General features: G+C 36.6%; 3 protein-coding genes across 3 annotated transcripts in view; 2 read left to right on the forward strand and 1 right to left on the reverse strand.

Moving 5' to 3' along the window:
• Nucleotides 1-340: 340 nt before the first annotated feature.
• Nucleotides 341-27,902, forward strand: part of LOC149963062 (uncharacterized) — a 40,999-nt gene continuing 13,437 nt past the window's right edge. Inside the window, exons 1-3 of the mRNA XM_090170444.1 lie at nucleotides 341-422; nucleotides 485-615; nucleotides 17,652-17,733. Of these exons, the coding sequence (XP_090026570.1) occupies nucleotides 17,719-17,733 (15 nt within the window). The 5' untranslated portion in view covers nucleotides 341-422; nucleotides 485-615; nucleotides 17,652-17,718. The remainder of the gene's footprint in view (nucleotides 423-484; nucleotides 616-17,651; nucleotides 17,734-27,902) is intronic.
• LOC149963063 (uncharacterized) lies at nucleotides 2,029-9,037 on the forward strand. Its single transcript, XM_090164517.1, has 4 exons — nucleotides 2,029-2,449; nucleotides 5,513-5,730; nucleotides 5,779-6,212; nucleotides 8,899-9,037. The coding sequence occupies exons 1-4, from the start codon at nucleotides 2,029-2,031 to the stop codon at nucleotides 8,921-8,923; spliced, it is 1,098 nt and encodes a 365-aa protein (XP_090020643.1). The 3' UTR covers nucleotides 8,924-9,037.
• On the reverse strand, nucleotides 20,862-27,412 carry LOC149963064 (uncharacterized). Its single transcript, XM_090170443.1, has 3 exons — nucleotides 27,305-27,412; nucleotides 26,405-26,584; nucleotides 20,862-21,345 (listed from the first exon to the last, which is right to left on the reverse strand). The coding sequence occupies exons 1-3, from the start codon at nucleotides 27,347-27,349 to the stop codon at nucleotides 20,965-20,967; spliced, it is 606 nt and encodes a 201-aa protein (XP_090026569.1). The 5' UTR covers nucleotides 27,350-27,412; the 3' UTR covers nucleotides 20,862-20,964.

A 27,902-nucleotide genomic window follows, 5' to 3' on the forward strand; every position in this document is an offset into this window, starting at 1 on the left:
GAAGCAACGAGGATAAAAAAAATACTCGACGAGTTTCGAGAGCAGCTTATTCGAGTAATCGGGTACCCGACTATGCAATTTTTTGGTACTCGATAATCGAAGAGTACTTTCCAATTACTTATTCGACTCTCAAAAAATGCCGAGTAAAAGAGGATGAATTTTGAAATAACTTAGTGAATTTCTTCTGCTACGCTCGTCTTGGTTATGTCCGTGTTTCGACTGAATTTTTAAATGGACCTCGTAGTTAAACACGGTTTTCAGTCGATTAATTTGGAATGTAAATCCAAAAAAAGAGTAAAAAGCTTAACAAAAGTAATTATGTATCGAAAATTGTTGTTGTCCCCAAATGTTTCCTCATCAGTAAGCCTTGGTGCGTCCGGGTATTCCGTCTTAAACGCTCAAGTAACTTTGAAGGTAAGTAAGTAAGTAAGCTTATTTTATTTTAAAAAATATAGAGAGTACTGGAGTATTGTTTTTTTTTCAGAGTTTTCTCTGGTGTATCAGATTAACAAGAACAGGGGCCAATAAAACGTCACGTGACCACCGAATCTCCACGTGTATTTAAAACAAGCCAGCGTGCGATTTTTTAAAGTTCTATTGGCGATTTAACAAGCGGTAAGTAATTAAAAAAGTACTTTATACTTTTATTAAAAACCTAAAATAAAATGTTTGAATATTTATCTCGAGAGCAGACAGTATTTTATTTATAATTGTTCCGAAATTCGCCAATAGAGGGCAACAGTGTTTCGAGAGTGATCACTTCTCTAGTTCTCTTGCCCCTGAAAAGTGCGTTTTTACCCCTTGAACACGTGTCTTCCCACAGTGAGATAAATTAGCCTCGATACAGAAGTCAAACTTTGGAGATAGCGAGGTAGAAGGCAGCCCGAGAAGTGTCCTTCAGTAATTCGTCCATGATCTCACAATGCCTCGGCTAAATTATTTTCATTCTATGGGTTAGACACCGGCTTAAAGCAAGTATCGGCTCGAGGTAAAATAGCTCTTTTTTCTACAGATGCCTCTAGCGTTGAAATCTAAACCGGATGCTTAAGCTACATTTTGACTCAAAAGGTGGGACATAAACGTTGATTGGCTCGTTTGTAAATTTGCCAATAACTTAAATTATAGTAATTTTGAACAATATTTTTATATGGGATATATAATTTAGGTTAAAGTCCATTAAGTAGAGTATAAGTTGTATAACTATAGTACTCAACAATGGTTCTCTGACGACGTTATTGAATTTTAGCTTGCTTTTACATTAATAGATGGCACCACAATCTCCAGTAAAGTCGCTTTTTTTCGAAGAATCGGAAAGATTCACTGCCATCTCTAATAACAACGGCCTTATCATAATGCAGGTGGCAATGATAGAGCCGACTGTTGCTATAAAGCTTCGGAATAGTTTCGCGGGTCCCGCCGTGGGATCTGAGCTACGTCACTGTTGACACATCGAGATTTTGATAGTTTTCGGTAGTTCTAAAGCATTATTTTGAGGTTCGATGGTAGAAGGAACCTTTAATTTGGCGTCTAGTTATTCGGTTTTGATAAAAAAAGTTCTGAAAATTTTCTCCACATTTTAATTTAAATGAAATTACCTAATTAATTAATAACAAATTTATTCTACTTTGGCATTCATTGTGCAACCGTAATTGGGATAGTTTTTCTGATAATTATGTGGACTATTACAGACAGTTGAATAAATTTCAACGGCTTTTTCAATTTGTAATTTATTCAGTATTTTGTTATCTAGACCTACTGTTAAGCCTATTTTTCGCGAAAAAATGGTTAGGTCTTATTCCATAAATATTAAAATTATTATCAGTGAGATTTGTGAAATGGCGTTACGGGCTCCATGATTAACGCCTACCAAGGTTCTACGTCGTTAATTTTTTTCCATTCCGACCGCTTAAAAAACCAGCGAAATATCACACATTTTTTTTTCCCTCATCGTCTGTTCGCAAATATTTAAACATTTCTTAGTCAGATAATAGCTAAATTAATAAAATAATTGATCATCTACAAATTAAAATGGTATTTTTACGGTCGTCCGATTTGTTACTACAGACTGTGTTAAAATGTTTTGGCAGTAAAGAACTGCAAAAGTCTGCGCTTTGGCCAGCTCAAAATGAAGACAAACCTCCGGATTTTTATATTTTTGGAACGGAGGGAAACGCCATCGGTAACGGTAATGAGGGATTCATGATAGTAGAGCCGAATCAACAGCCAGGTGTGTGTAATGAACATTTTCAATCAACTCCGAGGCTATCTACCCTAGAAAATCGAAGGGCTGACAAGTCGCAATTGAACTTAGCCCACCAAAGACATACTAATCAAGTAAAAGAACGGGGTTTCCCTGTATCAAAGGATTTGACAGCGAAAAATCAAATGAATGATGTGATTTTAGACGAAATGGAGTTTGATAGCAACTTGCAATGTATGACAAAGTATAGTAAGTTTAATTTTAGTGCCGTGAACCGCCTGAAAATTATTTATTCCGACTTGTTGACCCTTTAAAAATGTTTGCAAAATAGTATATTTTAATATACCATTCTATAAAATACTACTTAATACGTGCTTATTTACTGAAGGCTTAGCCCGATTTTGCGGGAACCAGGGCGGCTCATTATTATCTTTCATCTGGCAAACACGTAACACTGGTTGGTTGGTCATAATAAAATAACTATATAAATTTAATGTCTAGCCTAAATAAGGACTGAGCATAAGCTTAAGTCCTAAAACCAAAGAATAATGAGAGTTGCCAGTCTTACAGCAATAGGCTTAAGGTCTTTGCCAAGGGTTTGTCCGATTTAGCTCGGATTTGATAGAAGGGTCTATTGCGGAGTTTTACAAATTTTCGCTTCAAACGACGGTAAAATTAATATAATCTTTTAAGTCTTGATCTTGAATGTATACGCGATAATTACCACTGATGCTTAAAGGTAATACACTTCAACGCGTTCTTTACAAAAGACGAAAATAATTTTTGAGATTAGCTCTTCAACAAAACACTAAGCAGCGCTGAAAATTTCAAACGACATAGGAGCGAGCAGTCAATATTCGAACCCTTTAGGGCGACAGAAATGTTACAGGTGATATCCCTTTAAAAACTTTTGGGCACCTCGATGGGTAAACCATAGAGTAACCTACTCACATAGAGTGGAAGGCTCTTAGCGAAACTTGTTAACACTTTCCGTACGCAACGTCTTGTTTTCGAGGCGTGAAATAAACAAGTCGGCCTAAAGGTCATGTACAATATCTCGATAAAAACGTAAGTTTATTCGCTAAAAAATGTAAAAACAACACAATCGCTTTTCGGACTATATATATTCACGCCTCGAAAACAAGTTGGCAAGTGAGGATTAATGTTTCATGCGCTTCCATAGGGCCTTCCACTCTATATGTGTAAAATTCTAAAGGTCTATTGGTCTTGACCAGACTGTCAAGTAAAAACCTAGTAGGGAAGGTGAAGCTTGTGGTATTATTAACAGTCTTGAACGGAGTAGAAAACCTACCACGAGCGTGTATTTGCCAAAGATAATTCCATAAACCTCGCAGCTGGAAGGTAAATTTGAATATTCTACCACGTTCTAATTATAATAATCAGCTAGGCTAATACCCAAGACACCACCCTAGTTCCAAGTCATCTAGCGACTTTTATTTCCTTTAATTCAGGTAGCCGGGTTAAATTGCGTAGGAGGGTGGTGGCCAGTCTTTCATGCCAACAGCTCCCTATACCTAAGACCATTTACACCTGGACTGCAATGAAGGTAGGCGTTGTTGTTAGGCTAGTGTCGCCGCTACCCCAACGCCACCATCGTTATTTATAGGCAACTCTCGTCCACGAGAGAATTCGGGCTGAAAAAACTTCGCGCTCTTCTTCCTTCATTTTACTCGGACCAATTTTCGCTCGTTATTTACAGCGTTCGGAGAAAATAGCGGAAAATAGCGGAAGAGAGCGCGAACCGTTCGCCTCCTAAAGAAGGGGGATCAAAAAAGGGGGGGTTGCTGCATGTTTGTGGATTACTATCGCGGATTTTCTCCACTTGGTGGTGTTTTGTAGCGGACACTCTGAAATCGGAATTATAACGTTGGCATTGTAGTCCAGGTGTAAATGGTCTTAGCCTACACTTACGTTAACCTCTACAAATTTATTCTAGACTGCGGCGCTACCAGTGAGAAATTGAGAAAATCTAATGTGATATCGTTTCTCTTCGGCAAAGCGATAATATCCATTAATAAATGCATGAAGCATTAAATCTTCGATTGCGCACGTTTACTAAACTGGTTAAGCCGCTCATCAAAGCGTGTAGTAGAATATTGTAGGAGTGTAGATTGCACGCAATAAAGCTACGTCTACACTCGGCTACTAGATTCCTTTACTCGTTTTTGAGGGTCGCTTAACCTGTTAAATATTTCAGTATATAGGACAAGCGCATGCTCCCGAATGAAAATAATGCGTGCGCACTGTTAACTTAAACAGTACGATGAAATTAACATAACCACCTGACCTGACGACTTTTTTTATCTATTAAAGAGTTAACAACGTCAACTAGTACGTCAGTCTTATTTTATCACCCACCTCCCTCCCCCACATTGTTTAGCCAAAAGTCTGGATTAACAAGGGCAAAAACGCCACAGCGCAGAGCTTCGACGCAAAAATGTCCCGGTAGAACTAATATTTATTCTTTATTTGCATTGATGATAATGTTACTCTTAGACATATTGTAGGGTTAAAAAAGTATAACGTTACTCTTAACTTAAGAGTATCGTTATACTTTTTTAACCCTACAATATGTCTAAGAGTAACATTTTAAGGCAAAGTAAGGCGTCGTCTAATGGAAGATCTTTAACCTTAAGTACTGTTGTACCTTTACACAAAACTGGGCTTGGAGTTTACTTATTAAACAAGGTGCATGAGGAAATGAGCATAAGAAAACCCGAAATCAACAACCAAAATCATAATATAAAATATCCTAAACAGTTTCGTATTTCCGTTATAATTTTGATATTCTGAGACTTCGGTACGTCGTCACCAACAGGGTAAACAGTGGGGTGGCGGAGTGGTTAGTACTTTCGCCTCGCAGCAAGAGGAGCTGGGTTCGATCCCAGTATGTGGCACTGTGTGAAAACACGGAACAACTCCTTCCGCGTTGAGTTTGCAAGTTCTCTCCCCACTGGTTTAAGTGGTTTTCCCCTTCCATAAAAAGTTATTTAGTTTAACGGTAATAGTTAGTGTATGGAGCTGTTGACTCGCGTGGCATGATGGGCTTGCCACCACCCTCCTACGCATTGTAACCCGGCCACCTGAACTAATGGCTTTAAAAGTCGCTTGATGACTTAGGCCTAAGGTGGTGCCTTGGGTATTAGCCTAGCTTATTATTACTAACCGAGTATTTCTCCAACTGTAATTATGGCCTGGGAAATTGTCAATTCAAATAAATCATTCACTACTATCCCAAAAATCTACGAACCCGGCCTTCAAGAAGATTTTAAATCGAATATTTAACATCAGGTGAATCGTTGGACAATTCTCTCCTGCATTCGGTACTAAGCGAAGATGGATGCGTGGCCAATTTGGAACCAGATGAGATTTCTTGGACTGTTTTTACACCCTTTAACGCTGATACAGACGCGGTATTTGAAGAAACGAATAATACATATTCCGCCTCCACTCAGGAAACTACTTCCCCTGCAGAAGAGGAGGACAATTTTGACGCTCATCAAAATCAAGTCTTTTCCGCTTTCGGGAAAGGCAATCTTCCAGCGTACGAAAGCGATGTATTTTTTGACGAGGGGTCTAACCGGGCGTTTCCAATCGGTGAGCAAAGTTCTCCTTCAGTGTACGATGAGGAGAGGATTTTCGATCCCAGCACGTTTCACTATCACGATTTTTCAAATTCTATCGGAACGAATATTCGGAAGTGTTCTTTAAAGTACGAAGAGTATAAAATTTGTGATCCGTTACTCACCATCGAAAATCTCCAGATCGGTAGCACGGAACACACACCTGACAGTGGAAATGATCGAAGGCCCACTCCGCAATATCGCTGCAATCAGTGCGATCTAGTTTTCAAATCCAAGTTGGGCCTAAAGATTCATACCAGTAAAATGCACAGGCGTCATTCTTTAGTGGGACCATTCAAATGTTCGAAATGCAACTATTCCAGTGAGGATAAACACTCGTTGCAAAAGCACAAACGCAGACACGCGAGGTAGGTTTTATACAAAAATTATTCAATTAGAATTATCCTACTGAGTAAAAGAGACTTAATTTGCGCTCTGATGGTGTAATACCCGAGTCTGCCATTTCATATTTAAATAAATATTCAAAATAAGTTTCCAGATTACATAAATTGTAAAAGGAGAAACATTTTATATATTTATCCATTTAATGTTGAAATTTTGAAATCTTATTATTTGTTTTCTCAACAGTATTTTTAAGTTGAAAATGATAAATATAAACAGGGGCGTGCCAACCACGGGGGCAGTTGGGGCGACTTGCCCCCGCTACTTTTTCCCAGGGCAGGCTTTGCGCAGAGTTGTAGTTCACTAAGGATATTTATTTGCCAATCTGCCAGGCTGACTAAACATACGACACCGTTGTGTTTGGTTTTCTCTCTCTCGTCATTTTTTTCGGACGCAGCCTATTTAACGAGGTATGTGCTTATAATATTGCTTTTGCCCCCGCTCTCGTAAAAACGTTGGCACGCCCCTGGATTTGAATATGTACCGGGTGCTGCGCGGCACCTTGGACCAGTCCTAGGCTTCAACGCAATGCTCGCGTCTATTGCGTGTTGGAGCGATACAGTATACTCGCTGGGGCAAACGCGCTGAGCCAGACGAGACAGCGCATGGGCAAGGAGGGAGAGCGTAAAATGTTGTCAATTGTCTTATTTAGTTGTAAGTTCAGGGGGAAAGGTACTACGCGCTGCCCGACTTGCTTCTTCCCCTTCCCCCTGAATGGGAGGGGAAATAATCTAAAACACCAGATTTCCTTAACGCCCCCGTGTTTCATCTAATTCTTCGTCAATGCGAGGCTTTGTAAAACTAAAATACTAAGAATTAAGGTATGAAATGACCGAAACATCGTTGGCTTGGTTTAGTAAAGTCGTAACTTGAAAATTTAACTTTTGAGAAATTCAACTTTAAAGTTTTAGAACCTTATACTAAATCAGGTATTTTAGAGAAGTATAAAATAGAAACTATTTTAGAGTATAATATATATGAAAAACAAGTTGCAATGAGTTAGAAAACTAAAATATTATGTTAAAATAGGAAATATCAAGTTACTACATTTTTCAGCCCAGTTGTTTAGATTAATAAAATCGTAACTTGAAGTTACTACTTTTTTAAACCCAGTTGTTTAGATTAATAAAATCGTAACTTGAAGTTACTTCTTTTTTAAACCCAGTTGTTTAGATTAATAATATCGTAAATTGAAGTCACTACTTTTTTAAACCCAGTTGTTTAGATCAATAATATCGTAACCAAGATACGACATTTTTTAAATTGTAATATCTCCATAACTTTAAATTATATTTAATTTTTAACTGAATTAGGGGAAGGATCGTCCGTTTTTACATTAGAAAATGTCCTCAGTAGAGTTACGACTTTATTAAACCAAGCCAACGAAATGTTAAATGAAAGACGAATTAATATTAAAATAATGACAAATTTTATTTATTTTTTGGGAAAAATTAACTGGCTTTGAGTATAATTTCTTTCATAAATTAATTTTCATTTATTATTCACATTCATAATCATTCACGTTCACATTCTTTTATTTTATTTTTGTTTATTTAATTTTAGTCGAACTTCCGACAAATCTAATATGTTTATTTTCTACACAATAAAACAAAAACTTTTGCTTTTTAATATTCTTTTCAAGGTAAACAATATCGTTTTAATCGAAGAGAAAGTTGTTCTCGAATGACGCGGGGGCGTTAAAGAAATCTTGTGTTTTAGTGTATTTCCCCTTTTCACGTATGGGGGGGGGGCAAGTCAGGCACAAATAAATAATTCAATAGGCCTTTCTATAAAGTAACATTGGCCTTCTTGGTTTTATGTGACGTATCGATGACGTTTTACTATGGAAAGCCCTACAATATAAAAAGTTCAACAAACGTAGCTTATTTTATGAAAAAGCCAATTATCAACATTTAACACTCTCTCTCCTCGCGCGGCGCTGCGTCGTCTGGCTCAGCACGTTTGCCCCTGCGAGTATACCGTATCGCTCCAACACGCAATAGACGCGAGATTTGCGGTGAAAATACTTCAAAATACTTAAAATTAAGTTTGTCCCTTGTTCTCAGTATTCCAAAATATGTTCTGGAGACGGGTGATCGTAGAAGATGGATTGTATCTTACTACCATAAGTCTATAATATTATTCTATAAGTTTGTCACTTTGGGGAATATTTTACTGAGAACTAGTAACGGAGTGACGTCATCACAAGAAGAAAATATCCCCCTAGCGAGGCGCTGTCAAAGGCTACTTGTAACGCGTTAGTGAGCAGACGCAAAACGGCGACGAAGCCCGTAATGCAGTCTTGTCTAGTGAATAGCTCTCAGTAAAACTTTTGTTACAATATTATACACTTATGTTACTACCAAACAAGTTCTTTGCTTTCGACAGAGTGAGAAAAACAATCATATCAGGCTTAAAGAAAATACTAAAATAATTAAATTATGCCAAAATATTAAAAAGTCTTCGGCAGTTGGAAGTTATTGCACTAATTTTCATATTTTTCGAAAACTAAAAACTTAATTCTTACTAACGGTTTGCTTTTCACACTGCTGAAATAAAAATTAGTCGATCGAGTTTGGTGGCCAAACTAATTAAGCTTTAAAAGTTTGTTTAAACGCCCCTTTAATAACAAAAATGTTTATTTTTATTCAGGGCCACTGCAAGTTTGGGATCCTAATTTGAACATCCGAAATTGTCTCACGGTTTGCAAAAAAGTCTTACATTTATTGTGATTTCCCGATTATCAAATATTTACTTTTTTGCATTTCGTAACATAAATATTCGATATATATATATATATAAATAAAAAAAATTCCTCATGAAATAAATTCTATTTTCTTACGTGTCCTGAATGGGATATGGAAAATTGTGGGGTACAGCAATTTAATTTCAAATCACCATTTTTATATTCGGTGATGTCATTACTCTGGTACCGTACAGCAGGAGGTTTCAACTATAGAATTTGTAACGAGATTAGATTTAATTTTGTAACCGTCTCGAAGGCATATTCTGCCGAATTACTGCATTTTTTCTCGTTAAAATTAACGGTCCTATTATCATTGTTTTAATTTTTCCAATAGAAAGACTAATATTATTCATGGTGAATATAATTAACTGGAATTTATACTGAAGTTATGGAAAACTCATGACTAAGAATACAATGTATAATTAAATGTTTCCTAAAAAGTAGAAGTGACATGCAAATGATTTGAAAAAATGTGTACGAAGAAAAATGCCAATCAGCGCAAAACACACTTTTGAAACAACATTTAATAGGGCAGTCAAGGTTATTGGTCCATCCGTCCATAAGGCGTCGTGGAAGGCGAAACGACGTGCATACGGAGACCAATAGAGCTTTTTCACTAAATTATTTTTTGAATTTATGTGACGTAACACTTTTGTACCGTTCACAGCGCCATCTCGCTCTGGCTAATTTTTAGAAAAGAAACAAATTTTGGCGCCATCTTAGTTATCGGTTTGAAATGGATCCCTTAACTTCCCTTAGCGGTACCCAAAATGTAAAAAGAACGAGAAAGGTTTGGTAGGAGGCAGAATATTTTGAAAGTTTAAAAACGCAAGTTAAGGGGGAAGACTACAGTGGCCATGGTCTACTTTCGCGCTATTTCAAGCTGAACTCTTTTAATTTTCTATTTTAACTTATAAGATTAATATTTAAGTGTAGAACCACCTCTTGTTTAGTGACTAAAATAATTTTTACAATTTTAAATTTAAAAGTAATTTAAATTATTATATCTCGTTAACTATTAATATTAGAATTATCAAAATTATTTTAAGCACTAGAGGAAGGTTCAGCCTAATAAGAAAAATATAATTAAATTATGTAGTTATTAAAACAGAAACGTTTAGCTTGAACGAAAAAGAAGCTTTTACTGTATTCTACCCCCTTAAAAAACGATATTTAGATAAGATTAAAACGTTTTGCGACAATCGTGACCCGTACCAAATACCCCAAAAAGAGTATTCGGCAGTGCATCAAGTCTAGGCTAAGGCTTATAGTATTAAGTCCCTTTATACGTCTTTTCACCGACCATAATTTAGTTTTATCAAATTGATAGATAATAACCGTCGGAATATTGAAAAATCTAAGACTAGAATCACTTTTGCTACTCCCGCGACAAGTGTTTAAACAACATACTCGCCCCATATTCCAATTTTGAAATTTTCATGCGCCTCAAACTATGAAGTAACTGTTATGTCATAGGGATAGGGTTTAGATTGAAATAAACTCGCCGCGTCATGGCGCTAGGTGCATAAAATTTGGGGGTGAACCAAAGACAAATCAGCCAAGAGTTGATTTTTCCCTGGGCAGTCGTAGACGGTTACTTGGCGTAGCCGACGGCAAAATTCTTGATCTTGAATTTCTAGTCATTAGAGTTAAATCAGTTGATACCGTACTGACAATGAACTTGCTGTAACAAAATGGATTTAGAAGATAATGAAGAATTTTTTTACGGTATAAATTCAATTAACATATCTAATTAATTAATAAAAAATAGCTGTTTCATTATTTTTATTTTTCAGACTTTATTAAGTCTTTATCGGAAGACGACAACGTAACCCTTGTCGTTGCACATGTGAATAATTCAGATGATGATACAAATCATACAACAATAAATCAGTGTGGGAATACATAGTTTGCATCCCTACGTCATCAATGACGCAGTTCCAAGTATAGATATAAGAACCAAGAATAAATATTTAATTTGAGCAAGAATGAACGGTTCTATGCCGTCATTTTGCTGGTGTAGATTTCCTAGTAAAACGGGAGGGTTAACAGTTTCAATCGTCTGTTTGCGGATTTTAATTATTTTCAAATGATTAAGAAATTTGTTTCACGATAAAAATGGTTATCTGCCTGGTTAAAAATTGTTCGAGTAGTTCAATTACCAAGGGAGAGCGAAAATTGTTTATTTTATTCGATAGCGAAGGTAATTGTAAAAAGGATGACCGCAAAGGCCTAACTTTGATAAGCTTTGTCTACTTATTTTCGTAGATATTTCTGTCGTAATTTGATATTTTATTTAAATAACCCGGCTTTAGAATCTTATCTGGCTTTGTTTAGGGCCCATTTAAAATTTTAAAGCATAAATCTAATACGTTTTGTAGCTTTGACGAGATTACCAACAAAATGGCTACCTATTTAGTAGCTACGCGCGAAATCGTTTGAGTTTTTGATCGCCCTCCCAATTTCCTTGGAGACCATAGGCCCCTCCCTTCGGTGCAAACTATGTATACAAATGGGAATCTTTCAAATAACTCTTCACAGTTATGTAGAAAGAATAAATGAATTTAAAAAGTAGGTTTTAAATGACAAATTTTCGTTGAATTTATTTTGATATTTAACATTAGTCTAGGAAGAAAAATCCCCGAAAAAGGAAAGAAGTTCCGAAGACCATTCAAAGAATGTCTTATCTGTTGTAGCTGTTACTTAAGTGGGAATGTTTTTAATAACTAAAGTGGTTTCTCAATTTACTGAAGAAACATTTGGACCATCGGCGGAAGATTTTATACTGACATGTTTGGACAAAGCTAAAATCACGCTCAGGAAACAATTTCATTGATTTGGTCTATCGAATCTCCATTTTAAATTGGATTTCACAAATTTAGAGGTTCTGATGAACCAGCTTACTGGATTAGAACATCAAAATAACTGGATTAAAGACAAACAACTGATGGATAGAAAAGAAATATGTTTTCTTTTGACACTTGATCAAATAATCATGATTGAGGTAGCTCAAAGCGTAACTTCATTGGTTATTTTAACTATATGCAGGATGGAAGTCTATCCCTTAAGGATAAAGAAGTGGGAGTTCGTATCATCTTAGATGAAATCTTTAATTCGTTTATATCGCTTAAGCCACCTACAAACAAGGAAAATGCAATATCAGTAGTAGCATTACGTTATTGGTTCGGTTTTAAGAAAGTTACTAAAGCATTCAACTGAGGCAATGAATCTTGCCAAAGTTATGGAAGTTAGTTCTTTCGAATCGGAAGGGATAATAAATGATAAATGGAACAACTTCAGTCAAAAGCCGAAATTTTTTTTATGGGCTCATGGAGAAAATTCTTCAATTTTATAATGGACTCTGCATGAAAAACAAAAGCAAAGTATTTTCGAAGATAAAAGGATCATGGACCAATGGGAGTATTTTGTCCAGAAAAGTAGCCTATCAGAGAAGACAGCAAAAACTCTCATAAAGTTGATTATCACTACACTGTGCAATACAGAAGGGGATGGAGAGCGATAAAAATTTATGAATAATTTCAAAGAGAAACAGAAGAGCAAAAATAATTCTGCGAGAATTGGTACAAAAAACTAAAGACGAGTTGGGCCCCCGATTGAGTCGGGCTTTTTATGCCCGACCGGCCCGCAGAAATAAATTTTAATTTTTACGGGTCGGGTCGGGTCGGGTCGGGTCGGGTCGGGCAAATTTAATTTTTGAAAATTTCGGGCCGGGCCAATTTTCAAAAGGGCCGGGTTTTTAAAAAAGGCCCTGCCCGGCCCGACCCGACCCGACCCTTACCCGCGACTGCGTACTGCGTAGGGCGTGTGAAATCTTTCGGCCCCTCGGGTGTTGTACGAAGAGAGATAGAGGAAGAGAGAGAGAGAGGGGGGGGGGTGGGAGAGAGGTAGACGTAATGAATTCTGCGTGCAGCGCGACTAGCGTCTATTGACTATCATTTCAAGGTCGTCTCAGTCGTCCGATTCGCCTTAACTTATCTTACGTTTAGTTTTGGTTTTACTTTCGATTTCCCGCCGTTAAATTGCGAATCTGCAAGTCGCGTGTCTCGGCGTACTTTGAAAAAATATAGCTAAAAGAATTCTAGGTATTCCCGCGTCACAAACGATACGAGTGACGAACGTGTATTATCCAGCACGGGTCTGATACTTGGTCCTCGAAGAACGAATTTGAAAGGTTCAACTATTTCGCAACAAACTGTTCTTCACAAAAATTGTTTAAATAAATAAATGCCTCTTGTTATATTTTGTATTGCATATCTACATCTACACTATATAAATAAAATTAAAAAAAAAAGCTTCATGCTATGGGTTGCGGCGGGTTATTTTATTTATTTATTTATTTGAACCATAAACATTTGTGAAGCCGTTGCCGACTTATATACAGACTTCGGATTAGATACAAAAGTAATGTGATTCCAGGATATAATGTACCACAATGAGATCATATGAGTGAGAAAAAAAAGGAATATAAAAAAAAATATTTACAGACAATGCCCGAAAGGGACTAGAGTGTAACAGAAAAAAGGGGGGGGGGGGGGTTCTTCGGGTCTTATCGGGTTTCCTGGTCGGGTCGGGTTTTCGGGAATTATCTGGTTTTCGGGTCCTGTCGGGTTTCCGGGCCAGGCCGGCAAAATCGATTTTTTAATTTATCGGGTCGGGTCGGGTCGGGCAAAAATTATTTTCATTTTTTACGGTTCGGGTCGGGTCGGACAAAATTTAATTTAAAAAATTTCGGGTCGGGTCTGGTCGGGCAAGTCGGATCGGGCAATATTTATTTTTACGTTTTTCGGGTCGGGTCGGGTCGGGCCGGACTCGTCTCTCCAAAAAACACAACGTTAAAGGCCGACTACATAAATCTTCGGTTTACTCTGTCTTTCACTGGAAGAAGGCTGACTGCATGGTACCCGTGTATTGCAGTAAGCCTTTGAATTTATTTTAAATTAATAAAATATTTTACAATTGTCTGTTTGTTACTGTACACATTTTTACTATTATCTAGTTCTTCGGAATCATGTCGGAATCATCCAAACTTTCACCACTTCCTAATCGTTTGGACTCATCCTAATTTTCATAACTTCCTACTTGTTCAGTATTTTCTCCAGAAATTGGTCCAAATAACTTTATTTTGGATTTGGTGTTTCTAATTTGATTGAGATTTCCCACTGAGGTAGAAAACTGTTCTAAATTTGGGTCGCTCGCTATTCCATTTGATTGCTGCCGGTGCGTACAAAATTAATGTTCGAGAACATCCTGGTTGAAATGCCCGGTGAAGACAAACTTGGCTCCTTTTCCCAGTAAAAAAGGAATTACCTCCATTATAGCTTTTGTAGTTTGAACCAACCCAGTGCATGTTTCTGAACTTAGAAAGCTTTTTTTCTTCTGGACTAAAGTTAAATTTGGTAGACTGTCCACCTGTCCCTTCCAATTTTCCAGATACGGTAAAAAAAACCCTTCTTAACCACTCGAATCGATGATTATTGGGTGATTTGAATGGGTTCAAGTTAGGGTTAATGGTGTAATACCGTTCCAGACAGTTCCTAGTGTTCATCAAGTCAAACCAGGAGTTAAAAGAGTCGAAACATTTCATGGTTTATCGTAACCCGTTCAGTTTGTTTATTTCCGTATTCATGTTGTAAAACGTTGACCATGGTTTCTGAAAGGATTTGTGATGCATATTTTACTCTCATCCTACTAAATGTTGTAAGGTATATATGATCGTAGGTTATCTTGTGTAGTTTCGGTGTTGCTCGATTTTAAATATTTCCTCAAAAGTAGTCCAGAGAATATGCTGACCATTTATATAACGTTTTCGCAATTTACAGTCATCAGTACTGCTAAAAACACAGTTTCGGACAGTTTTCAGGAGATGAGGAACATCAAAAATAAAGTAAATGCCCTCTCATCCGAAGCATACAGATTGTCACATTTATAACTGAATTCTTAAGAAGCATTGGTATTAAAAAACTTTCGATTAGTGAAAGCTCCACCACCTACGATGCATATAATCTTAAAACAGGACATTGCGAGTCTTTTCACAGCTTCCCAAACAATATTATTTAGCATTTCTGATGTTGAAGAATTTGTGGAAAAATGTGCTATTGGGAACTTAATGTTAGAAGTAGCGCCTCTGATCATCAACATTAAAGCATGTGTAGGTTTTTCCGTTGCCGAGAGGTCCTCCATTTTACGAATGTTTTCGTAGCTGTCATTTAGCTTTGTATAACCAATTAAATCGCCATTTCCTTTCTTGTACACCAGATCTTGCTTTATCTTTATTTCATTTAAATTGTTTGTGTAAAGGCAAAGATTTTGGATTGATTTCAGTGACAAAATCTTCTATTTTGTCATTAAAGCCGGGATTCACTTTAAATTCTGCACTATGGCGAAGCAACGTACAACGTGATGATAGCTGTAAAATTTCTGTTTTTCTTAAATCGTTGTACATTGATCTAGACTTCCTATACATATATAGACACCATTGAATGACTAGAGGGACCTATCTACGTTGTTTTGGATTAATACTTTTGAGCATTTTTAACTGAGTTTCTAAGAAAAGATCAGCAAATTTCTTGGTTGGTTCGCTTTTCTCTACAAGCTTTTCTAACTCATTTATCAGAACTTCGTGATCAGCCTCATCTATGGATTTGCCTTTCTTTTCAATTCTGGATTGAATTTTTTTTCTTTTGTAATAATAGTTGTTTTTCTATTGTACTATTTCGTTCAATTGTTCTTGTTAAATTGTCCAAAAGTTCCTGCTTGTTCATATTTCCAACTCTAATTTTTTTCAAAGCTGGCTCTCCGTCGTTATTGATATCAACAGCACGCTGTTTAGACAACATTTTTCGAAAAGTCCCATTCAAGGTCAGACATTTCTCACAATTATTATTTTCAGATATTAAACAGCAATCATTGTGACGAAGAAGTGATGTATATGGGCAAAGGTGAATAACTTTAGAGTTCATTCTATCTTATAGTTCAATGCAGTTTTGGTTCGTATTTCCCTTACAAACTCTGAACTCTTCAAGTGTAGTTAAAAGGTTCAATAATTCATCACTTGATCCTACACGATTTGGTAAATTTTCCAATAATGGATGACTAACTTGTAGTTTTTCTAATAGTTCAATTTTGTATGAAAACTGTTCGTCAACAATCACAGTTCATAGAGTAGTTTTCATTATAGAATCCTCATTGTAGATCTTCAATAGTCGAATTTCTTTGGGTAAAAATGTTTGCTGCCAATCAACCGGGAGTTAAGAATTAAATAACTGCAAGGCATTGTTTCTGTAGTTTGAGGGATCCAGCAAATAGCTATGATCATAAACAACAATTTCCTCTTTATTATTAAAATCTTCTTCATTCGGTTCCTCTGGTTGCGTATTCGGAATGTTAACGTAACAACCCACATTTAAATCGTCAATATTATGATTTTCTTAAAAAATACACATAAACTTGGTAGAAATAACCGTTTTTTTATAAGAGAAAACCGCGGTACTTCGGCAATATATGCCTTCAAGGCGGGTACAAGATTTAACACTAATATTTGAAAGAATAAAAAAAAAAAGATTTTCTTGTTGATTTTGATTATCGTTATTTAACTGGATGGTGCCTAACCGTTCCCGTCCTGGTCTATTTTCTAATCCAATGTCTATGGGATCAGGAAATTCCTCAGTTGGTCCTTTTCCACCATGGTCCGTGGAAATGTCTCGAACATGCAAACTTGCTGTAAGTAATACCATAAGTGGTAATACCACTTATGGTAATACTACTTGCTTCAATATCGGGTCGATTTAGCCATTTAATCCAATTCAAACACTTCTCGGGATTTCTTTTGTATTTAGGAAATGGGATAAAAAAACATCTTTCATATGTTCATTTAACATATATCGGCTGACACTTGTACACTTCAAATGTACACACATTTTCTTTTTAAGCATTGTTTTAAATTTAAAATGAACGATAAATATCTAAAACTTCATATTCATTTCTAATTGTAATACATCAACAGAAAATTAAAAGACTTAGAACTTTCAGAAGTATTAAGCAGACGATAAGGGAAACGGCAATCGGAAAATCATTATCTTTATAATCTGCGCAAGCGTTAATATTTAGTTCCATAAAAATACACGAAAGCGCGTTTGCCCCGAATTTATCTCTGGCGCTGCTCGTAACAGGAAGGCAGGAAGCGTGCCGCGTGGGATGTCCTTGCGTAAACATTTCATAGTCTATGGTAATGGTGACCACCACTTCTATTTTCTTAGACTTTTAACTATTATTTTTTAATACGAGATGGCGCTGTAATAGGACTGAAAACAATTTGGTCCAAGACCATTAGAAAATGACGTCAAAGGCCGCTGGCTTTTAAGACTCTATAGGTGATTCGGCAAAAGATCGGTGGTCACATGATCTGGTTACTTTCTGTCGAATGGTTAGTGTATTTGAGCGCGTGCTTTGTTTTTTATTTTCAACGCGCGTGCAAAATCGTGCGAGCCACATTCTACAAATATATCAAGAGCGCGCGCTCAGAGAATAAACTCTTTTGTACATGTATTTGTCGTTATTATATTTCGGAATCACATATTATAGGCGCTTACTTTAAAAGCAAATTATAAAACCTTTATATGTACCATTTTTTCTTTCAAAGCTATACATTACACACCCCATCTACCAAGGCAACGAGTAATTTATCCGAGTGGGAAGGTCTTACCCGCATGCTCTACTTCAATGTAAGTATTAAACATTTTTCATGGCGATTCGCGGAAGATGATTAGCTAGTGGGAGCTCGTGGTAACAAGCTACCTAAAGGAAAAGTCTGTTTTTGAAGACTTAAAGGCCTAGGTTTTCTTCTGCCTGTCACCCTTTACATTGACTTTCTTTCCAAACAAATACCCTGGTGGTAGGCCAATGTGTTCTGCTGTTGGCCTACCACCAGGTTATTTGTTTGGAAGGAAAGTAAATTTAAAGGGTGACAGGCAGAAGAAAACCTAGGCCTTTATCTAAATATGTTTTAGGACTAACTTGTACATGTTATAACCAAATAAAGAACAGAGAACCACTGTTGTACAATAAAAACTTGATTAAAAAAGGCGATGCTACGGCCGTTTCGGCGCTAAAACTGGCGTCGTCGTCAGGCAAAACTGATAAAGTTTTTATTGTACAACAGTGGTTCTCTGTTCTTTATTTGGTTAGGCCTTTATCGTTTATTGAATATTATTATGAGCCAATGTTACTAAGTACAGGAAAATGACCATTTAGTTATTAATTTAAAAAGATTAATGACGGTTTACAGGTTTACAGGTTTATTATACACCCTTTTATAACAGGGCGGCTCCGACACAGGGCCGGAGCACAGCCTACAATTTTAGCGTTTTAAAGTTACGAAAATTATAACAACATTTAAAACTATAACGTCCTCATACAATAAACACTCTACAAACGCAAAACAATAAAAAATAAAATACAAATATAAGTCGTATTAAAAGTCTTATTAGTCTTATTAGTCTTATTAATTAGTCATTTTCCAAGATGGCGGTCAATCCAATTTAACTAAGATAATGTAAATATTTCTTTCTTGTCCCCGAAAAAGCGATTTTTAGTAAATAGCGACCTCAACCTTCCAAATGAAACCGAAGCAAACCAAATTGAAAAACAAATGTGCAATTTTGCATGGTGAATGTAAAGGGAAGCTATTAAAGTAATTTTGTAAACTGCTTTACGAACCTCCTAAAATTTAAAATTAACATTTTGGTGCCAATTAAACCAACAACGGTTTAACTTCTCAAATATATAGGGGAAGTTATTTCAGTAAAGGATACTGAAATCGAACAATAAATTTTCCATAAAATTTTAGAGTTGCAAATAAACTGATTATATAAAAACTTATTGATATTTTAGTATAAAAACTAAGATAGCTTTATATTAGAAGCGTATTTAGCCTTGTTTAAAATTTGACCAATATTATACGGCTTTAATCGATGTCAACATGACGTAACCACTATCGAAGTAAATTCGGTGGGAAAAGTGATCAAACACGTAATTTATTTTCTATCGATGATCAGCGATGAAATTTTTGAAATTGCTGGCCGGCCCAAGCATTCCTAACGGGGTTTCGATCACCTACTTCATCGGGGGGAAAGAAACGAGTGGATTGTCACTTTAGTATCCGGTGTATAAATCGTAAGTAATCACGGCCAATCAATGGAAATCACCGAGAAATGGTGAAAAATCAACGATTCAGTAATCAGGTGAACAAGGATTTTATAAAGCCACGGTCACACTAGAGCTTAAAACCCAGATTAGGTCGGTTTGAATGCAGTTTTGACCACCGACGATAATTCTTGGTTCACAAGTGCGAAATCGCTTCACCCCGGTTCGCTTATAGCCAAGGCTAAAGGCCATTTCAAATTATGCCCAGAATTTTGAAAATACTATAATGTATCCCAAAACAATTAGTTAATCATGTTTACTATACTATTTGACATTATTTCGAATTTTATTCCCATTATTTTGGAAAATACGAGCAATTTTACTTCCCCGCCTGGTCGTTTTGAAAGCGATTCTAAAGCGAACCGACTTCGACGAGTTGCTTCCCGAACCAACACGAAGCGATTTCTCACGCTGGTTTTGAAAACTAGTTATCTAAAACGAAGCGATTTTAGGGGTAAGTGTGGTGACTACTGAAAAACCCAAAACAATTTATAGGAATATAGAGTGTTGTCGTCTGAAACCCTGCGACGTCACCATTGTAATTTGCCTATTGATAAAAAACGGTAACTGTCATGGCGGCCACTATTAACACTACAGGCTGTAGTCTACAGCTGTGACGTTACAAGTTTTCAAAATCGTATCAGACGACAACACTCTATAGAAAATCCAACAGTCGATTAATAGGATAATCTAGGAGTATTATCTTTGATAATATAGGAACATATAGGAAAATTTCCAGAAATAAAATTTAAATTGGTTTTAATATAAAAGGAACTTTTTTTTAAGCTGACGACGATATTCTTAATTCCGTTCAATGCAGTAAGCAGTTTACATTTTATCGAAGGGATTTAGTACATTGAGCTTCATCTGGGGGGCGATTCTGTAAAAAATCGATTGGGAATTCGATCTCGATACCCTATACCATGTCGAAATCGACTTCGACAATTTGCATTGATTTATGCTTTTTCGAAATCTTTACCGAATACCATTCGTCGAGATCTCGAAGTTCGAAATCTAGTTTTCGATCGAAAATTGGATTTCGAATATTAACAGAATAGGCCCCCAGTATTACACGGGAAATTTGAAAAAACCGCTCGAAAAGCAAAATAATATCTAATTATAGGAAAAATGGTTAAATTATATGAAAATAAAGGAAACGTGGTTAAATTTAAAGGAAAGCATTGGAATATAAGAAAAATTATAAAATAAAGGAAGAATGGTCACCCTGGAGTAATGAAATAACGCCAATTTCTACGTCCAAGATAATTTAGAATGATCAATGTTTAGTATACAACGTTTTTCGGTATTTTTAACCCAAAATTTATGAAAAAATAAAATAGTCTATTAAAACTAGAAGCAACAAACACAAGAAGAACGCATTCCGTCAAAAAGCACTTTCTTGCGTACAGTTTTCGTTGGTTAGACGCTTTAGCGCCTGCTGCCGTCGGAAGGGGAAAATTCGGAAATTGCCTTCCCCCCTGCCCGTAAAACGTTCAATGAAAAGCCTCGTCCAATGAAATTTGTATACAACACTGCGTTAGCGTGTTTAAAGGCTAGCTGCGTTTTCCTCGTGTTTGTTGTTCCTAGGTTAAAGCGACAAAAAATACAGTATGGAAAACTGAAATTAAAATGACATCTTGTACGCAGGTATGATAAAATATTTATTTGCACTATTCGAAATATTGCGATTAAAATTATACGTTACATCTCTCAAATTCACAAGACAATGACGCCAGTTAAGCATTCCGGCTTTAAAAGTCGAAATGGCGAATTACTTTTAATACTCTGTAACGGACGTAATCTTCAATTTGGGACCTATAAAATTCTAATATTTTCCATGGAAGAACAGACGTCATCCAGTCGATTATGGCTTCCGGTTCTACCTGGCTAATGTCGTGTTTGACCGTATAGTTCTGTTCGCCGAGGGGTGCATTGTCCCGAGATTCTAGTTTAGGCAGCATGTCGGGCAAGGTGTCCGGTTCCGGGTAAAGCGAGGCGTTCTCGGAGTGTTTGATGTTGAGAAGGTGGATGGAGTATTTCACCTTTTTCGGCAGGGCCACATCGGGCAGCAGAGACTCTGCAATCCTCTGTCTGGCGGCTTCGTCGTTGTACTCGATTAAATGGCGAATAATCTAAATAAAACAAATCTCTTGAAATAAACGACCCAGCGATGGTTTAAAAAATTAATGACCCGAATTTCTTAAGTAACGTAAAATACATAAGTAAAATCAGGAAACTATAGAGGTATACACTTGGAATGTCTAAGGTTCCATTGGGACGGTGATACGAAAGCGCGTCGAGAAAAAGGCGGGGCTTAACAACGTCAAGTGTAAGAGGTAACACGACATTTCAAATTCATTGGCTCGAGGTCCGACGCGAAAAGAATGCGTCGTCATGGTAACAAATAGGCGATCTTCCCGCGCAAAATAGGCTTATAAAACAATGGATTTAAAAACCTCAACTTGTAATCGGACTTAATATTTTAAAGTAATTATAATGTTCTTCGCGAAAGAAGCGTAGTGATACCTAATTTCAGGTATTTGTATGGTTATAAAATTGATAATCCTGTAAGCTAATAATATAATAACCATGACTAGGCTTAATGACGAGTTTTCGTCGAATGAGGGTAGCGAGGCGCGAGAGTTTTTCTCGTGAGTTTTCCCGCTTTAAGACACGCCCATTTCTACGAGCTTCATCACGGCCGTAAAAATCTTTCTTAGACATTCCAAGTGTTAACTATAATCTGTCTTAAAGCGATTGCCAAATCGGAAATACGAGCAAACCGAACTATTAAGTAACGATGTCAGTGTTCATAACAGTAAAATTTCCGTTTCGTTCCAATAATTCGTTATTTTTCCAAACTAAGCAATATTTTTATTTTTGGAAAAGTTTCGGTTTTCACGAAGCCTTGGCCTAGTCGTCAAATAGTCTGACTCTTAAGGCTTTAATTTCTCGGGTATCAAGGCGCAGAGGATTGCTTGTCTAAGTAATTATTTATATAGTTACTAGCCGAACCCTTCCATGTTAAAGAAGCTATTCATTTCAACTAGGAGCAACAAACACAAGGAGAACGCAGCTACGCTGAACGTTTTACCTTGGAAGATAAAAGTGTTTCTGGAGGGGAAAATTTCGGTTCCCCAGCTCGGGACGCTCAGTTTTATTTTGGTCGAACGTCGTTTAGTGCTGCCATTACAGAGACAAATTTAGAACTAGAGAACCTATTTTCTCGGTTTTTACACCAAAGTAACAGCAGAGCAAATGGGATAAATTTACATTCATTTTAAATTTGAATTTTGATATTAATGTAATTTGTAATTAACAGGAATTTCAATTATTCCATAATATTTAATTAGACGTTAAATTTTAAAATCTAAAAATCATTCTAAGCCTTAATAACCGTTACGCGTACGCGACTAATTATTACAACCGGCGTCAACTTAAAAAATATAAAAGCAGACGATTGAGACGAATTCTCACCCAAAATCAAATTCCAAATAAATTTCTTCACCACTAGATATCATTAAAAACGTACGTTCGACCAAATGGGCCACTCCCCTTGTCCCGCGCGTGCTTATATTACCGCCTATGCTAGAGGTATCGTATTTTCCCCTCCAGAAACACTTTTATCCTCCAAGGTTTTACGGAAAGGGGTAAGACAATTTCTAAAGCGTCTAACCAATGAAAACTGTATACGAGAAAATGTACGACTTTTGACGGGTTGCGTTCTCCTTGTGTGGGGTGCTGTGTTTGTTGCTCCTAGATTTCTGTAACTATAAATACTACTAAAAAGTAGTAGGGCTATAGTCCTACCTAGCCCATTGTAAAAAATATTGAAAACCTACGGACAGGGACATTAGGAGACTCTAACGTAATGAAAATAATTACATTAAAAACTCAGTTGAAACCTAGAAATGTTTATTAGCAAGATAAATCACAATTAATTTGTAAGACCAATATTAAACTGTTATTTCGTTACACGTCGTCTGAAAAGCAGACGATATTAACCGAAAACACGAAGTTATGCAAGACAAGATATTCGTCTCCATATAAATTCAAATTTCGCAGGATGGGTCGACATTTTTACCCACCTTTTAATATAGGCGCATAATAACTTCCGGTTCCGACGCTTATTATATAGATTGGCAAAATAAACTATCTTTAAAAAATATGGTTCGTGGAATGGCAAATGCCAAACTTATTACCATAGAGTAGCCCACTCATATAGAGAGGAAGGCCCTATGGAAGCGCATGGAACATTAATTCTAACAGGCCAACTTGTTTTCGGGGTTTGAATAAATATAGTCCGAAGAGCGATGGTGTTGTTTTTACATTTTTTAGAGTATAAACTTACGTTTTTATCCAGATATTGTATATGACCTTTAGGCAAGCTTGTTTATTTCCCGGCTCGAAAACAAGACGAAAGGGTTCTTTATAAGTGTGCTTATTAAGTTCCTTTTTATAATACCTAGATTATTCTCGATTTACTATTTAGCTATATTCCAATTTTATTTGCTTGAAACATGTACAATTCCGCTTAAAATTAGATTGTATGAAAACTCCAGGCCAAATGCGTCATTATAGCGACTTTCGAAAAGCAAATTGAAAGTATTAAATTAAGTGACGGCGGACAACGACATCTATCGAGCCTTTGAAGCACTAGGCAAAGGTAGAGCCTAGCGCCGCCGATATTTTCTATGGCACGAAACGCCGCCGAGTAATTTACTTTTCGGTGCGCCGCTCATAAATATTGATCCCACCATGAAGTAATAGCATAAGTTAATGATACCTCTAAGTAGACAAATGGCTATGCTGCCTATGGCGGATATGCTTGTCCAAATTGACCTATGTCTCTCCGTACTGCGTATCAAAGTAGCCTTAACATACACTTGGAACTGCCGAAGCTGACGTTTCTTTAATCCCGTTTGGTGCAAGGCTAGCTTGAACTTCCCCAAAAGAGATAAATTTCGGTATTCCCTTAGAAAATTCGTTCCCCCTGCAGAGGACAAAGAACGTTTTTTTGCTATTGGTTTATTTCTCTCAGCCCAATATAGTTTCATTCTCGACCGCACAGCGGCGCTGGGTCCGAGATATTTTTAAAAACTTTCATTTTCGCGGGAATCGGAGAGACAAGATTTGACATCACATTTTCTGGACAAAGATTCCACCTTGAAAGGGCTTATTTGTCTACTTAGAGGTATCATTAACTTATGGTAATAGTAAGGAGGGGAAATTATTGGTCTGAACTGGCTAGGCAGTGCAATTCCTCTTATCTGTGGGGGCCGTTAAAATGAAGGGGGATCTCGGGGTAGACTTTAAACACTCGACACGGAAAACTGAACTCAGTGTAGCCATCTATCGAACGGACGGTGTTATTCTGATTCTGAAAACAAGAAAAACGCGGGACAGCCAGCAGAAAATTAAGACAAGGCTAAAAGTTAACAAAGTATAAATAATTTATTTCTAGAAATATGTAAATTGCTTTAGCGCCTTAACAAGTGGTTTTTAGTAACAAAAATCTGAAATGGAAAGGTACCTTTATCTTTCTTTTTCTGTTGGGCCTTAGTTATTTTCTTAACTTTTATTTCACAATAAGGGTGATCCATTATCATGAAAGATTCGAATTTACCACGTGATTTCCAACGGTTTTAAATGTATATTCTTATTAATAGAGGACGCGATCTACCGATCGAGTGTAAAAAAAGTCTACCACGACCATCCCCCTTTTCTTCATTGGCCCCCCTCCCGGCAGCGGCAAGTGGTCACTATGGTGTTGGATTTAACGGAATTCCCCTCCCTACTATTAATTCATGATCCCACCGCCGAATTTATTATTGAGAATTTTTACGTAACTTAATTTTTTTTCATTCAACAACATTTTGGATTTTCAAAAGGGAGAAGGAACTTTTGCCCCTTCGCGCCGCCGCCACCGAAAAAAAATCAACGCCGCCGGGTGATTTTCGCGAAACGCCGCAGCCAACCCAAATCAAATCGGTGCTATGCTTTACCATAAGTTAATGATTAACTTATGGCTTTACTAATAGGCCTGCGAACCAGAAAATTAAATTGAGAGAATTGTAAAGAAATAATCGTTGTAGCCCGGTCTTTACGCGCGTAATAGTGAGTGTAGGGGGCTGTTGGCTCGATAGCGTGGCATGAAGGGCTTGCCACCACCCTCCTACGCATTGTAACCCGGCCACATGAATTAATGGCTTCAATAGTCGCTTGATGACTTAGGCCTAAGGTGGTGCCTTGGGTATAAGCCTAGCTAGCTGATTATTATTAAAAAAATATATTCATCGTGCTTGGATTAAAGGGACACACCGGCGTTTGATTTTAACTCCTATCACGTGGTAAATCTGGGACGAATTTTTTCAAACGCTGGTGTGGCCCTTTAATAACGTTTTTATCGATGCGCAAAAAACATTTGTCAAAATTGAGAACCAACTCGCAACGTGCGCCAATGTTTGTACGAAATAGTGTTTTCAGTCGGAAATTTTACGGAAAATTTTCCGTATTTTTCCGAAAAAAATAAAAAAGTTTTCATTTCATGATTAGTCTAATATATTGGCTGCGTTCAGAAACGCTCCCCGGTGAGTCCGTTGAGTCACCGCTGACACCGGTGTTTTACTGAACGGCATTTTAATTTCGGGTATTTACGTCACGATAGTCATCGGTGATACACCGAAGTCACCGAAAGAGATAGTCGGTTTTTCCGATGACTGACGTCATTACTGACGTAAAACTACTATTAATGCTACGCTATTTTAAAAAACACCGATGACTGAATAAAAGCGTTCAGCAACTTACGACGTCATTATGACGAAAAAGCTCATCGGTGGAAAATATCAAATCCATCGGGTTTTTTTCTGTTGACTGTTTCTGAACGTACCCATTGTTTGCAAATTTAAATAAAGCGGTATTTTCGCCTCATTTTTTCGAATCTAAAAGTAAAACTAAACCTCTAGACTAGTTTAAACTGATTAACAATGTAACACTATTACTGTTATTAGACATTTTATATCGATAAAAAGTTAAAAACGTTTAAAACCCTTAAAAAGTAATTTATGTTTAATTTTTTTATTATTACGATTTGCGGAAAATTTCTGGGAAATTTTTGCGCATATTATTTTTCCGGAAATTAACAACTCTAGTACGAAACTTAACAACTCGAAAGAGGAAAAATGGACATACCTCGGGTCTCGGCTGAAGCGAAACATTTTGATTTGGCGAAATCATTTCAGGAATGATGATAAATTCAGCTTCCTCGTCATTTCCGTCCGCTGGCACACTGAACAATTCGGCGAGTTCGTTCTCTCGCTCAGAATCTCTGTGGTTAATAGTCGTCTCCTGCGGGACTGGTGCCATCTTGACCTTTGTGAAGAAACATATTATGAATCTGACTAAGCCAAATTAAGCGGACCATTTTTAATTGAAGAATTTAATTATGAAATTCTACGGACCAATCACTGGCCAAAAAAAGTAGAATTACCTTTACATTAAATTCAAATTAAAAGGAGTATTATTAACTTTAATATTTATGATGTATCAAAGAATTGCACATTTCTGCTACAGAAGCTAGAGGTTATTGGCGCTAGTTAAGTTAAAAATACGTCGTAACGCGTTTAAGCAGATTTTGATTTTACTCTATTTAATTGGTATCAAACACGTTTACGTTTTAGCATGAGTAACATAATAACTATAAGTATGATCCTTCCTATTGTTTCAATGATAATTTCCTGATTGACACACCTATTTTTATTATGTTACTTAAGGTTTTAGGTGCTTAAGAATTTATGAATCTATCATCAAGCTAGGTTTACAAAGGCGTTTGAAATATTAAAAATGTGGCGCTTCGGTCAGAGAGTTTCGGTGGAATATTCAAAATAGGTTTTGGCAAATTCCGGGTCCTTAAGTTAAGACTATTCAGGCTATTGGCTATTGTCAACAAGTCTTACTCTTTTCATATTTCAAGCGCCTTTGCAAAATGTCTAAAATATTATTACTAAATAGGTCTAAGAATGTATTAAAAAAATCTAGGCCATTGAATTTAATAATGAAACGTGAAGATTAATATAAAAATTTCAAACTTACCGAAAATACGAAAGAAATCAGAACGAAGAGCGTGATATTGAACATGTCGGGGTTTGGGTGGACGTCGGGGTATAGATCGACTTCCGCGGTTGGGCGAGCAGATTCGTGTGGTCGTCGTCAGAAGGGATGCTCGATTTTGTTTGCTTATACTTTCACCCCTTTCGTGATAAACAATATTATCAACCGCGGCTTTCGAAATTGTATGTAAACATTCAAAGTAAGTAATCATCATCATTTACAACGTTCAGATTAAAAAATGAACAGTTTTTGCTCATTGACCTTATCACTAATTCCGCGTCCAATGGTTTCGAAATACATACAAAGGAAATATTTTGAAAAACGCTATTGTGGTTTTGAAAGTTGCGATAAAATATCGAGTAGCTTACCAATATAATATAGCATTTTTTCCACTAATGCAATGGGGAAATAAATATAATTCTATTTTTCCAACGATAATTTATTTGCTCAAAAGCCAGGCGCGCACGCTAAAATATTTTCTTGATTTGCTTGTTGTCCCTTTTTATGACAAAACTATACTAGACTGAACGGAAATAAGAAAACTAGGAAATGGAAAATTGAACCAGTGTGAACAAGACTT

This window comes from Leiobunum rupestre, chromosome 1, assembly GCF_980474605.1.
Source record: "Leiobunum rupestre chromosome 1, qqLeiRupe1.1.hap1, whole genome shotgun sequence".
Taxonomy (NCBI): Eukaryota; Metazoa; Arthropoda; class Arachnida; order Opiliones; family Sclerosomatidae; genus Leiobunum; species Leiobunum rupestre.

Coding starts and splice junctions, on each gene's coding strand:
- LOC149963063 (XM_090164517.1), top strand. CDS start 2,029: ATGGTATTTTTACGGTCGTCCGATTTGTTACTACAGACTGTGTTAAAA. Junction 5,731..5,778: donor TTGACGCTCATCAAAATCAA/GTCTTTTCCGCT, acceptor TACGAAAGCGAT/GTATTTTTTGACGAGGGGTC. Junction 6,213..8,898: donor CACAAACGCAGACACGCGAG/GTAGGTTTTATA, acceptor ATTTTTATTCAG/GGCCACTGCAAGTTTGGGAT.
- LOC149963064 (XM_090170443.1), bottom strand. CDS start 27,349: ATGTTCAATATCACGCTCTTCGTTCTGATTTCTTTCGTATTTTCG. Junction 26,585..27,304: donor TGATTTCTTTCGTATTTTCG/GTAAGTTTGAAA, acceptor TTCTTCACAAAG/GTCAAGATGGCACCAGTCCC. Junction 21,346..26,404: donor CGCTTCAGCCGAGACCCGAG/GTATGTCCATTT, acceptor TGTTTTATTTAG/ATTATTCGCCATTTAATCGA.